This window comes from Girardinichthys multiradiatus, chromosome 14 (assembly GCF_021462225.1).
Source record: "Girardinichthys multiradiatus isolate DD_20200921_A chromosome 14, DD_fGirMul_XY1, whole genome shotgun sequence".
Lineage (NCBI taxonomy): Eukaryota > Metazoa > Chordata > Actinopteri > Cyprinodontiformes > Goodeidae > Girardinichthys > Girardinichthys multiradiatus.
Genome location: NC_061807.1, coordinates 14,895,621 through 14,908,766, shown reverse-complemented (window position 1 = coordinate 14,908,766; position 13,146 = coordinate 14,895,621). Strand labels below are relative to the sequence as shown.

General features: G+C 37.8%; 1 protein-coding gene across 3 annotated transcripts in view; it reads right to left on the bottom strand.

Moving 5' to 3' along the window:
* Positions 1-13,146, bottom strand: part of LOC124880459 — a 69,881-nt gene that overhangs the window by 33,714 nt on the left and 23,021 nt on the right. For all 3 annotated transcript variants that reach the window (XM_047385579.1, XM_047385581.1, XM_047385580.1), the window contains 17 exons: positions 12,327-12,425; positions 12,169-12,230; positions 10,588-11,726; positions 10,255-10,482; positions 10,139-10,173; positions 9,804-9,956; positions 8,519-8,647; positions 7,986-8,024; positions 7,149-7,268; positions 6,946-7,072; positions 6,364-6,534; positions 6,253-6,287; positions 5,661-5,825; positions 1,971-2,105; positions 1,721-1,759; positions 1,498-1,638; positions 171-259 (listed from right to left, as the gene is read on the bottom strand). In XM_047385579.1, coding sequence (XP_047241535.1) covers positions 171-259; positions 1,498-1,638; positions 1,721-1,759; positions 1,971-2,105; positions 5,661-5,825; positions 6,253-6,287; positions 6,364-6,534; positions 6,946-7,072; positions 7,149-7,268; positions 7,986-8,024; positions 8,519-8,647; positions 9,804-9,956; positions 10,139-10,173; positions 10,255-10,482; positions 10,588-11,726; positions 12,169-12,230; positions 12,327-12,425 — 2,906 coding nt within the window. The remainder of the gene's footprint in view (positions 1-170; positions 260-1,497; positions 1,639-1,720; positions 1,760-1,970; positions 2,106-5,660; positions 5,826-6,252; positions 6,288-6,363; positions 6,535-6,945; positions 7,073-7,148; positions 7,269-7,985; positions 8,025-8,518; positions 8,648-9,803; positions 9,957-10,138; positions 10,174-10,254; positions 10,483-10,587; positions 11,727-12,168; positions 12,231-12,326; positions 12,426-13,146) is intronic.

Below are 13,146 nucleotides of genomic sequence, written 5' to 3'. Positions count from 1 at the left end.
CCCTATGCAATGCAGTTTTGTCACCACTTGTTTTACCAATAATAAAAACGGATGGATTTTAGGTCTTGTGAATTCTCATTTAGCTAAAATCCCACTACTCCACCTCAGATAGTTGTGTTAAGTGTTTCCATTTTCTTCACCGATTTATTTTCAGTGGACTCAGAACATACCAGGTTCTGCGTGTTGACAAATCCCCCATTGAGGCAATTTCCTCCAGCACCTTCTTCACACCGCTGGAGGCGAGCATCTCGATGCAAATCTGAGGCAAACGGAGAAAATAATGTTTTATCAAACATCTAAAAAGGGACTTTATACAGCACATTATTCAAAACAATATTGTTTAAGTACAAATTACTTAGATGAAGAAAAAATGCTTTTAAAATAGTCTGCAGATTTAAAACAAACTAAAGTGAACAATTCAAGAAAAAAGGGGTATAAAACATTTGTTGCTAATTCTTGTCACTAACATTTATAAAACCTATGGGTCTTTCAGCAAAACGTTTTGTAAAGTATTTCATCAATTTGTTTGACTTGGACTCCGAGTTATTACATCAAATGGATTAAAAAACTACCGTACCCCACAGCAATAGACATCTTTATTACTAAAAGGCTCACAGAAGCTGCCAAATGTAACAACCATGTAAAGAAATGGCAACAAATTTAAACCAAGTCAGTGGTTTTCGTGCATTTTAGAACATCCCGAGGTCAGCGTGGTTATATATAGAAAGCCTGATGTCAAGAGTGTTGTACAAGAGTTGTTACAGAAAAAGGAAAAATAAAATTCTCAACCATTTTCTCTAATTTCATCTACAAATTTCCACGCTGCAGTTAGCAAAAATAAAAAAGAAGGCCTTCAGATTCTTGAACTCCAAGACGTTAAGATGGAGGTTTCTCACCAAACCAGGCCTTAAAATCCAATATGGCTGTGTGACTGAAATAGATCAATTGCTGCGTTGATAAATGAACTCTTTCCCACATAAATACACGTGTAACTAATTATCATGACCATGTTTTTTAGTGTTTGTATTAATACCACCCAGAAACACAAATTAGCTTATATTGCTAACAATGTTAGCCTGGTCATAGGGTAGCAGAAACGGTAAACTCAGCAGTTTTTCAGACTTGCAACTAGAATATGGTTAAGTTAGTTTTGATGTTACTCTCAGCTCTGATGTAATGCAGCATAATTTCCACCTGCATTTGTTTTCCACTCACTTTCTGGAGGGTTCCCAAAATCTTCCCCTCCGAGTATCTGCTAGTCAGCATTTTAGTTCTTTGGGCTTTTCTTGCTCTAAATCATGCCTGATTTGCTTCATATTTACCCTGTAAATGGCTGATTTCCATAATGGCTAATAAGTGCCACAAAACACAGCCCATGTACCACCAGTGGCAACTGCACCACAGCTTGAGAATCATGGATGTAAGAAATACATTTAGGATGTACAGATGGAGCTGAGAAACCAGAATGTGACTGGTGCAGGTGTTGGACTCACTCACCCTGTTAGCAAGTGGCAGGAAGTTGACAAAGCTAGCGATGGAAGCCACCTCCTTCATTACGTTCTTGATGAGGTCCACATTTACCTCAGAGATCTCCACACACAGCAGTCGCTGCTTTAGGAAATCAAGCTCTGGGACATGCTGAAAAACAACCAGGAGTTTGTTAGACTAACCCACATTATTTAATGGACTGCGGATTTAACAAAAAGACCAAATTACTTACAGCATTGCTCCACTTCATCATAGCTCTGTACATGATTTCCTATGAAAACACAATGACAGAGAAATAATCCAACCAAAACTAAATTTATCCAAAAATGCCTGGAATCTTTAGTCCAGCATCGATTCCAAATCAGACAATCGAATTTCACCGTCCAGAATAAACAAAAAATATGTTCAGTTTTTTAATGTAAATAGAATAATGATTAAAGCATACACAGTACTCTCAGATATTTTCCTCCCAGTTTCCATACCTCGCTGGGTCCAGGACGAATGTCCTGTAAGATGAAGTGGACGGTAAGAGTGCAGCTGCTGATGGACACTGGTTTTTTGACATGATCCAGGACAAAAGTGCAGCATGCCTCCCGGTCACAGAAAAACACAAAGGCCTAACGGTGAGGAGAGCAAAGGGAAAACATCAGATGAAGAGGACTTGGACATCACACTTAGTATTCTGTGTGGTTATCTCCAGTGTTCTAGTTGTGTTGTTCAAAGCCAAACGTCAGAGTTTCTCTTTTATGTGCACAGACTGTGTTTTTGTTTTCTAATTTAATTAATTATAATGATCCGAGTCAAATTCAGATGAACGTGGCATTTATTGATTTAATACTTTTCCATAAGTGATTTCTAAACCTTTTGCTCGACTATTATTCTAGTGATAGTTTGCATGTTTGAATTATTTTTAAAGCGCTAGTTTTGTGGTTTAGCGACCTTAAAGGATTTTCTGGGGCGTCGTGTGAAAAATGTTTCCTTGTTAAGTTTTGTCGAGGACCGTCTCTCGAGGGTTGTTGTGAGGAAGCTTCACGTCATTTTCAGGATTAGGTCCTCGGCTGATTGGTTTGACATCTCTGACTTGGCTGGAAATTCATGAATGAAGAGAAATATTTCTGTTTGAACTATTATACATCCAGTTATTATTCCAGATATTTACCTGCTTATAATAATTAAAAGATGTAAACATTTGGAAAAAGTTATGTACATGAACACACATACATTAACACAAGCAGTCCTATGCAATAAATTAAAATGTGTTCTGATGAGGCTTGTTTGTCAGAGAAAAGCCTGGGTCAACGCCCTCCTGTAAAACAGTCCGACTGGTATCTCATAGTGATAAAAACCACTAAAACCACCAAGAAATCCTCACATTACTGGCTTCACACGAACAGGCTGAGATTACCCAGACTTTGACTATCACACTAAAAGTATGTGTTTGGAGCGGTCCTGTTCTGATCCCGACTCACTTAGTAAACAACTAGGGTCATTAACTGAAAACCACATGTTCCTCTGACAGAGCAATTATTTTATGGCATCAATACAACGATCCCTTTTATGCAGTGTTATTAAGAGTGATTCATCATTAGAAATGAACAACGGTGTCTTAATGTCAACGCTTACTACAGGAATGATTTTAGCAGGAGAAAATGTCAAGGTAATCTAATCAGTTTATTATGATAGCAGGATTTAACTCAGCATTCACTTTTTTTTTAAGGCTTTTTAAAACTGATTAGCATTGGGAACTCTAAACATGTAACTTAGTTATTCTTATGTGTAACATTAATTTCACAAATTATTATTGCTAGATTAAAAACGATCCTGCATCTAAAGTACTGTGCTTGAAACTCTGCAGGGTTTTGTATGCATGAATGATTTCAGTCATAAAACCATTTCATGTCGGATAAGATTTTTGCTTTTATCAGTGATGCACCTTCCAGCTGTTGTAGAACAATTCGCATCCAGAGACTGAATCAGCTTTATTATAATCTTGCAAGAGAGAAGGATTTTAAAGCATTGGAGATGTGCTCAGTAGTGCTGCCAAATCATTCTGATCAGACAAAGTAAAAGTTATCCTATAAGCTACAACAGTTTTCAAGGTGACTCTCATGAGACCTGTTGTCCTAGACATAATCTTAACAGTGTGGCGTACATATTATCTCACACAGGTGCAAGCAGAAGGCTGAGAAACCATTACTTTAAGACTAAATAAGAGAAGAATGGAACAACCCTGAGGTGCAAATCAAGCGGGGCACTAAAAATTTATATAACAGCCTTCAGTTGCTTCTTAGCATGCATCATCTACTCTCCTCTCATCGTTATATTTGTCCTAACTGGATAGGTCTGAAAGGTGGGTAACTGGGGTACATGAGTGCAGGTGTTCGGACCACAGCCATGGATACAACATGAAAGATGCGGTATAAACTTTTCTGGAACTTTCAAAATAGATTGCATTTAACCTACTTCCAACATTTGGAAAAGGGGGGGCAGCAGCAGACTTCCCATGATGCCACTGGCTCTGTAAAAGCACCCCCTTTCCAATGGTCCTTTCTCTACCACCTGGACTCTGTGAGAGGCTGGCCGGGGAGACAGCGGTGCTTATGTCTCTTTGCTGGCAAACAAACAAACTTTTCAACTGGATCTGAGTGTCATAAGATCACGCGATCATATACACAAGTACGAATGAATCACAGTTTGTGTACCCGGTATTCATTCATAAAAAGGGGAAATTAAGGTATTAGTGTTTTTCCTTGACTTTCTCTCCGAGTCCTGCAGAAGCAAACTGTGTTCCAGAGAATTCCCTGTAGAGACGAGCCGAAGCCGAGTGGAGCGGTTTTCCCAGTCTGAGAGAAAGACAACAGGAGCCGCATCACCGTGGTAACGAGCAGTTTGGTCAGCCGACAGAGCGGCCCTCCAGTCACTGCTCCGGAGGTTAGCTGAAGCTAACCCTTTGTTCACAGAGCTTTCTTCAAACGTCGTCGTTGCCCGGACAACTCCTCCTAAACACGTTTCAAACGAGGTTAGGGTTTGGGCAGCGAGGGTTAGGGTGAAATGATCTGAACGTTTCATTTTCTTAACTGTGGTTTTGTTTGTGAAACTCGGCTATCTTAGTGCTAGCAGGCTATCTGCAGCACACATGCTCAGTTTTGTGTTCTTTGTGTGTTTTTAAAGTTAAGATAAACTTTATTGAAAGGGTGATTTTAAACAGAAGATTGATCATAACGCGCCGTCCGCGCTTATGCATTTTAACCCTTTTATTGATGGTATTTTTAAAGGTGTGTGTTTGATTCTGGTGCTAAAGAATATTTACCCAGAAAAGTTGTTAGCTTTCAATCTAGTAAATAATATTTCCCTAAAAATTATTTAACTAAACTTGATGACTAAGTAAACACCATTAAGCCCCATTTCTCCAGAAAGATTTGGTTCTTTTCCAAAATATTTCCTTAAATGTTTTACCATTTCCTAAATAATATTTCTTTGAATATTATTTCAATAAATAAAGGCAGCCAATTAGACCCCGTTGAGAATTAGTCATCCAGAAGGTTGGTTTTATTCAGCAGATCATTATTTAAAACATTTTATTAAATAATATTTTATCTGATCTTGCATTGTGAAGGGTTGTCTAAATGTTTGCTGATTATTTCCTAAGTTGGTTCCAAGACTAACTTAACTTCATTTCCAGATTCTTCAAGATAATCCTTGGTTCTCAAACATAAACATTGCATGGTAATGTTGCATCACTCTTTTGGTCATGATTTTCAATCATCTTTAATCAACTTGTTTATATTGTACATAGCCCATTAGTCTTCATTATTCTTTAATTCTGCTAGGTAGTTTAGTTGGATTGTTTTAGCATAGTAAAGAGTTTGTTGATTGAAATATGTTTGACTTTGAGTTGACTTATTTTTGTTAATAAATTCTTGTATTTTAAGAAATTGTGTGAATTCATTCCATATATGTGCAGAGTTTATGCTGTTCAATAATGCCAGAGCTCTCGTCTCACACCTTTCTATTTTGTCCTGATACCATCGCCTTAATGGGGCTGGTATTCACAGGACAACCCTTAACAGACCGAAATATTATTTGATCAAATATTAAGATATTAATATTAAATAATATTCTCAGATTCATAATCACAACACAGGAATCAATCTTCACCATCAGTTCCTTACCCTCCTCTGCAGTGGTAGGACCAATATGTTGTAGTAGAGAGTGTGAAGGTTCTGTTTGGGAAAATAACGCCACACCAACTTGGCGATGTCTTTGTGCTTGTAGTTTCCTTCTGGTAAACCCGTCAACATTACGGTACAGTACGCAGAGCCTGGATGGGGAGTTGTCTATTGGGGGGGCAAAGTTAATAAGTAAAATACCATTTAAATGAGGATGTAGAAGGCTCTCCAAAAAAAAAAAACTACATTTCAAAGACAGATGTGTAGTAGCCATCTTCTATCTAAAGCACTCCACACCAAATTAATGCACTAATAGCTGCTAATGCGGACACAAAGAAGGTTAAAGAAACACCAGCTCGTCATTGTATGGCAGCAGGTTAAACTCATATGTGATTATTGGGTTTGTCAAATATTCTCGGTTTCAAGATGTTTTTGTGCTGTACCATAAACATACCTGTGAGTAAAAGAAAACTACACGTCCAAAGAGAATAAATCTTTCGAGCTTCCTGTCATTTGTTCACTTATTTTTCTGTTTTAGATGAATACTTTCCAAATAGCAATCTAAAAAACAAAAATGAGGCTATGGACCGCTCACCGAAAGGTCCTTCTTCCCACGGATTGTCAGAAAATCTAGGAGCAACAAAATGAAAAGAATCAACTGAAGAAAATTATATAGACCCTAGAATGACAATTGTGTTTCTCTTACCTGGGATGTTAAACCAAGGAGAGGCAGTTGAGAAAACGTATGGAATTGTTGTCATGGTCACCCACAATGGCGCATTGGTGCCTTGGGGGATGCCATATTTTGCATTTGGTATTTCTGCCCCAGCAATGATCTCGTCACGGTCCGGCAGAGCGTTCAGTGGCAGTTGTGGAGCTACACAATCAAAAACAAGGTTTGACTATACCCGAAGAGAAAGTTTAAACAAACATTCCCATAGTGCATTATTCCTGAGCTAAAACACTTTGATTAAGATGTAGTCTGTGCGTAAGAGGAATACCACAAGGTTTACTACACAGAACTTTCTTTCTTTTCCAGTTAGTCAAAATGGTTGGGAAAAGGCCTGTCTCTCTGAGGAAAATGCAAGAATTTTTTTTGAACATCAATCTGATGACTCGGATGGAGAAAATGTAATGCCATTTGTTTCAGGATTTCACTACTGGCTGCAACATTCAATTAATCCCTTTCACTAATACTGATTCAGTTTTACCCTATAGAAAGCCATTAAAGCTTTTAAAGGTGCAATTCAAGGTTCCAAACTTCTTTCATAAATCAGTATTTCCTTACGCTGTGATTTCTTGTTGCTTCTCGGAAGTCTCAGCCTTTTAACCGTGTGAGTAAAGCCCACCTTCATGAGGCTGTACCAAATTCCGAGGCGATCAGCATCATAAGGAGAGCTGAATTCAATGAAAACCTAAAAGCACAAGGAAATGTAAACACACAAGAAATCTTCTGAGCGTTGATCAGAAACATGAACTGTTAGTTTAAACCTTGTTGAGCAGAGGCAGGAAGTTTCTGACAGATCCAATTTTCCTCAAAGCCTCTCTGACATCGATGGTGTCGCTTGGGGAGATGTTCTGGATGTAGATCAAATTTGTCGCCTCAACTTTCTGCTTGAACAACAGACGATAAAAAAAACACCAGTTCATCTTTTACATCTTATTTTAGCTGCATTTTCCTAATATTTGTCCCATCAAACTGAGAAATTAAAATGTTTGAGTTTTAGGGTATTTACAGTTGGACGCAGAATACCCTCCTTTTCTCTGATCTGACATTCAACTCAGATACTAGTAGTAGATATACTTTAGTAGATCAGAGTTGACTAAATAACAGAAAGGTATATGAGTCATGTCACTGCAAAAGAAGCCCAGATAATCAGCCCTCCACCACGCTGCTTGACAGCATGAGATAACTGTTGATAACTGTGCTTCTAGGGTTTTTCTCTAACCATGATGCCAGGCATTATAACCTCTCTACTTTGGAGTTATAAATACAAAACACATGTTTTATTTAGTGCAGAACAGGTTTTCCCTTGGCAACCCTTTCCTGCTTGTTTGGTTTTTAGTCAAAATGTATCTTTCTATATGTTAACATGCTGCATGGAGCTATGAGTTTTTTTTAAACACAGGAGAAGATTGGCATCCTTAAATATTTGCCTTTTTTACGGTTTTCAAAAACATGTAAAAGAAAAATAGCTGAATATTCCTTTTTCAGCTGGAGAACACCGTGGGGACTACCTCATTTACAGATCTGTATTCCAGCAACTGTCATTTATCTAAAGACCAAAGCAAAAAAGGACAGAAAGATCCAATTCTTATTTTACTTACAAAGGATGTTAGCTCCATGATCGATTTATAAAAGCCAAGCTGAAAGGAAAACAACAGGGTGAGCAGAACTAAAGTCAAAACACACAAAGAGTTTTCAAATAATAAAGAACATATTTGATCAATATAGTTAAAATGTTTTTTTTTTAAAATGGATTATTGCTTTGAAATAAAAAGGAAATGGCACAGTACTAAATATATAAGTTTATCCATTTCAGTTTACATTTTATTAACTAGTGGCAAAATGAAAATTGTTTATACACTTCTTGATAATCCACCAAACAATATTTGTTGTGAAAACAGCCATAAAACTATTTACTTCTGCAAGTTTCCACTGGTTTTTTTTAAGATTTATCTTTAGTGGTGAGTCTTTCACGTCATAAGGCCTCCTTGCCATCACCCTAATCTTGAGCTCCCTCCACAGATTCTCTATCTGGCAGATTCTGACTAAGCCACTATGAAAGATTGCTTAGGATCAGAAGAAATTGTGATTATAAAACTGAAAACTAACTTTAAAATAACCCACAAATACTTACTGGTGTCATTAAAAAGTCTTTTTTCACTATGTGCAATCCAAGTTTATGTTGTTTGAGGAAGAGGTGGTTGTGTACCGACGCAATAATAAGGTCCATCACTGACCGCTCATTGGGCAGAAGTACAAAAGCCTAAAAGGAGAAAAGTCAGAAAGCACACATTTAGTCTCATTTTGACTAACAAAACATTTGGCGGGTATTTCTATAAATAATTGCACCAATAATTGCCAGAGCCAGGTTGGTGATTGGCTGGTTAAATACTAGAAAAAAATGTTTTTTTTTTCCCTGTTTATTAAAAGCTTAAAAACTAAATACATATAGAACCATCCACAAACCATGTGTTCTTAGACATTTGTTTAGAGTTTATTAAAAATCAGTAAACATAAAAAAGAAACATTCTGTGATGCTTATAAACAAGGTTAAACTTTATTTTTGGTTGGATCTCTTAAATAAAATTTAACCAAAAATAAAGGATATTTCATTCTATCAAGAAGCCTGCAGAATACCTTTTCTTTTATGATCGAAGTTTGTTACATTTAATTGTTTAATGAAAGCAAAGTTTAAACAATTAGGTTGGTGTGTGGATGGACAAAAGGCCAGGAGGGTTGGATGGATAGATGCATATTAAATAAACGGTAAAACAGGCTTTCTCAGGTCCTGCATGTGTTCAGTGTTTCCCTTCTGTCTCGCATCTGCCTTAAATACATGAGAAATTTACAGGCATCTGCAGTACTTAAAAGGCATGATGTGCAGGTAAAGCAATCATATGAATCATGTCTCCTGGTGCAGAGACGCATCTAAAACATGTAGGACTAGGAGCCATGAGGACCATGGATAAGAAATACTGAGATGAATAAATGTAAATTGTCATTAAGCATCTAGAAAAGACCATACCATTAGGCCTTAAAATTCACACAGCATATTGCTAAAAAAAAAGCAAGTATATAAACCCAAAAACAGTCATTCATGTACCAAAAAATCATGTCAAAAAGGCAGCAAAGTGGTGTGGTCAACGTGTTTGACAAAATGAAACATTACTGCAGTAGATGGATAAATAACAAACATTTTAAGGCTAAACTAGGTAAAGGATGAGGATGAGGTTGGATGGACGCAGGGTTAGATGGACAGATTGACTGCAGGATGCATACTTATCCAGATCTAAAAAATACCTAAAAATGTTTTCAGACTTTTCCAGACCGTGTAGAAACCTTGGATTCAATAATAAGAAAAGACACTCCAACTGTTTCTGAGAAACCAGCCCAATACATAAATACAGCCAGGAGCTTACCATGCATCCCTGAGGAATGATGTAGATGTTGTCATGCGCATATTGAAACCCATATGTACAAAGCAGATTGGCAACTTCCTCCTCAGTGTAGCTGCAGCTGTTATACACCGGCAGGTTAGTTATTAACAGCAGCGTTGAGTCAACTGTAAAAGGCTGAGAGGAAATAAAAGAAACAGGAACTTATTAACAGCATTTGTTACCACCTTAGAAATAAGACAAATGATTAATATCTAAGAGGTAGGAGTTATGATAAAAACTGAATTATTATTTTAAATATGTGACTCGATTAAAAAAAATAAATAAAAAAATGGAGAAGATAGAAGAATAAAACTCACCCCGGTCCTCAGGACACTTTCTGCCACAACATATTCTGTGCAGGGAGTCAAGAGTAAGGAGAGAAAAGTGAAAACCAGTCCCAGTAATTACAACAAAAAATATGTCTGGCAATCACCTTTGCTGTTCAAGTTTAGTTGACTCAGGTATTCAGGCACAATCTTCTCCCCAACAGTCAGGGAGGTATCAAAAGCCAGACATGTGGGAACAGCTGGCTGCTTTTTAATCTGTGCTGCGCTGGTTTTAATGGTCGGACTGGTTTTAGCTGCTGTTGGAGAGACAGCTGGAACACTTGTCAGAGGCTTTAAAACCGGACCCATCTGAGTCTTTGAAGTGATGACAGGATCTTCACGGGTCGAAAAATATCAAACAAAAATGTCAAACTTTAGATAATGAATTTGTTGGGAAAAGGCAAAAAGAGATTATTTTTGTCCAAATGTCTTTACTACACCTTTTAGATTTGTTTCCATCTCCTCTCTGACAGTTGGCGCCGTCTCAATGGGTGCTCCAGCAGTCACTGGGTTTGTCTGGAAAGGCTTCACGTTGGCCTTCGGATTCTGATAAGTGGAGTCTGGATTTGACACAGTTTTCATTTGGACCTGCGTCACAGCTTTGACGGAGGTCTTTGGACATTCGGTGGGGATCTGTTGCTTCGGAGGAGGATCGGTTGAAGGTTTACCGGCTGCGGTCGCAGCTGTACTGACTGGCGGTTGAGCATCTTCAAATTTGAGTGGTGAAAACTTTTCGGCAACTTGTTTTTGCTCTTTTTTCACAAAAGAATCTCGTTTTGTTGGCTCCGCCGCTCCAGTTTTTCCCAGCGCCAATAATTCAGCATTGGTCACATCTTTCATCTCATTGCTAGCTTTGTTAACATGGGTCTGCTCGGCTATTTTAGTTGCTGTTTCGCTTATTGTCTCAAGGACTTGAACAGGGTTTTCAGCTGCTACTACAAATTCTCGAACGCTTGTTTTCAAAATTTCAGCCTTGAGAGTTTGTGTGCCTGATGCTGCAGAGTCAGATGAAGTATTTAAAGGCTTTGCTGCAACTTCTTCCATTTTCTTGCTGCTGGGTGGAAGATTTTCACTTGACTCGACTAGCAGAACCTTTTGTTCTGATAGTTTTATCACTTTACCCACAGAGGTTTCAACATTTCCTTTCAGGATGGGGGTTGTTGCAGTTCCTACCTTTGGAATGTCTTCCTTGCCTTGATTTTTTTCCGCAACGGTTACATTTGATACTTTTTCACTCTTGGCTGTTTTTTTCAGTACATTCCCAGAATCTTCAGCAGCCACTTGAGACTTTTTATTTGATTTTTGTCCAGGGTTACCAGGAGTAATTGTCTTTTCTGGCTTTAGAGCTTCTATACTCTCTGATTTTTCAGGCTGCTTTGCAACCAAATTGTCTGCTTTTACAGTTAGAAATGCCTGCTTCTTGGAGACGTTCATTCCTTTGGAAACCAAGACTTTTGCTTTTTTCACAAGTTTGACTACTGTGTTCTTTTTGGATTTTTTTTGTAAAGACAAAAGCGTTTTCATAGGCAGGAGAACCATGTTTCTACCAGAAACAGACTGGCGGGAAACAGCAGGCTTTCTGTAAAAGAAAAGAGAAAGACAAATGGTCACCATCTCTTATCTATCCCTTAGGATTGCAGCTTTAGGGTTAAAGTTCACTGTAGGTCATCTAGTTTTAAAACCCCGTCACCAGAGACAGTCTATACAGAATTAGAAGGAACCAAAGTTGACGTTTAATATAAAAGTTAAGAAGATTAATTAAACAAGTTAACCACAAGCTAAAATATCGCAACGTTCTTCGCAGTACTAAAAATACTTGTTTGTTTTTACTACTCCGGATGTAAAATCATGACTCGTTTGTGTCCAACTAAAAACCTGTTTAGTTCCAAGTTGAAATCTTCAGAACATTTTACAGGATTTCAATTACTACACCCCAGCTGAAGTAAAAAAGGGTGGTAAATTATTTGAACTGCTGTATCGCTGTGAGTGTGGAAGTGGAGTCTGTGTGAATCAGGACTTACTCTGGAGGAGGCTGTTTCTGATCCTCTGCAGACGCAGAATGAGGTGCCTCAGAAACACTGTCCTATAAATTGATTCATTGTGAGTTGATCAGATTACTGATGACATGAGCTAAAAAATAGCAAATTGATATTTCTGAGAAACAACTGGAGAAACATACCTGTTTAGCTACAAAGGTGAGGGGTACTCCTTTTATTTCTAGGTTTTGTATGCTCTTAAGTTTGGCGGCATCTTCCTTGTTTTCAAAACACACGGTCGCCTACATGTATGAAAACAATCCACATTAAGGACTGATTTACCAACATTTACGCAGGCAGCAGCATCGCAGACACAATTTTGCTTTCCCCATTTTCCCCAATGTTTAATTTCTTTAGCATGTTTTCTTTGTTTCAGCGCTGAATGGCAGTTTCTCTTATTCTGTAATGCAACTTGTTTCTGTTCTGATCCAGAGCAAAAAGCACAAACCGAAATTTGTATATGACAGACTGAACTGAAGGCCTGCTGGCCAGATTTAACCCCTGCTACATATTTATATGGCCTGCTGGTTTACATTTACATGAATCCTAGCTGGTCTGTGTTCACCAAGGTTTAACAAGGTACTGGCAACTTCTTTTAGCTGACAGTGATCAAGTGGCTTTAACTTGAAGCAAGTTTGGACCTAATATATTTGAGTTTGAAAGCCCTGATACAAGATATTTTAACAAGAAAAAGTATTAAGAAAAAACAATATGAAAAAATTTAAAAGAAACAACAGCTGTTGGCTATTTACCGCTATTTAAGACCTTTGCAGTTGTGGTTGTTTTCGTGCATTAAATTAAGTCATTTTTTACAGGACGTGCCGGAATAACCTAGCGACAATTCGTAACTGCCTTAGAAATGTTTCATACTTGCTTTTACAAGTGACTAAACAATCATTTAAAGTAATTTTCTATCTTCTACTCAGTCTATTGTGATTATATCTCTTCAGTGAAACAGATCCA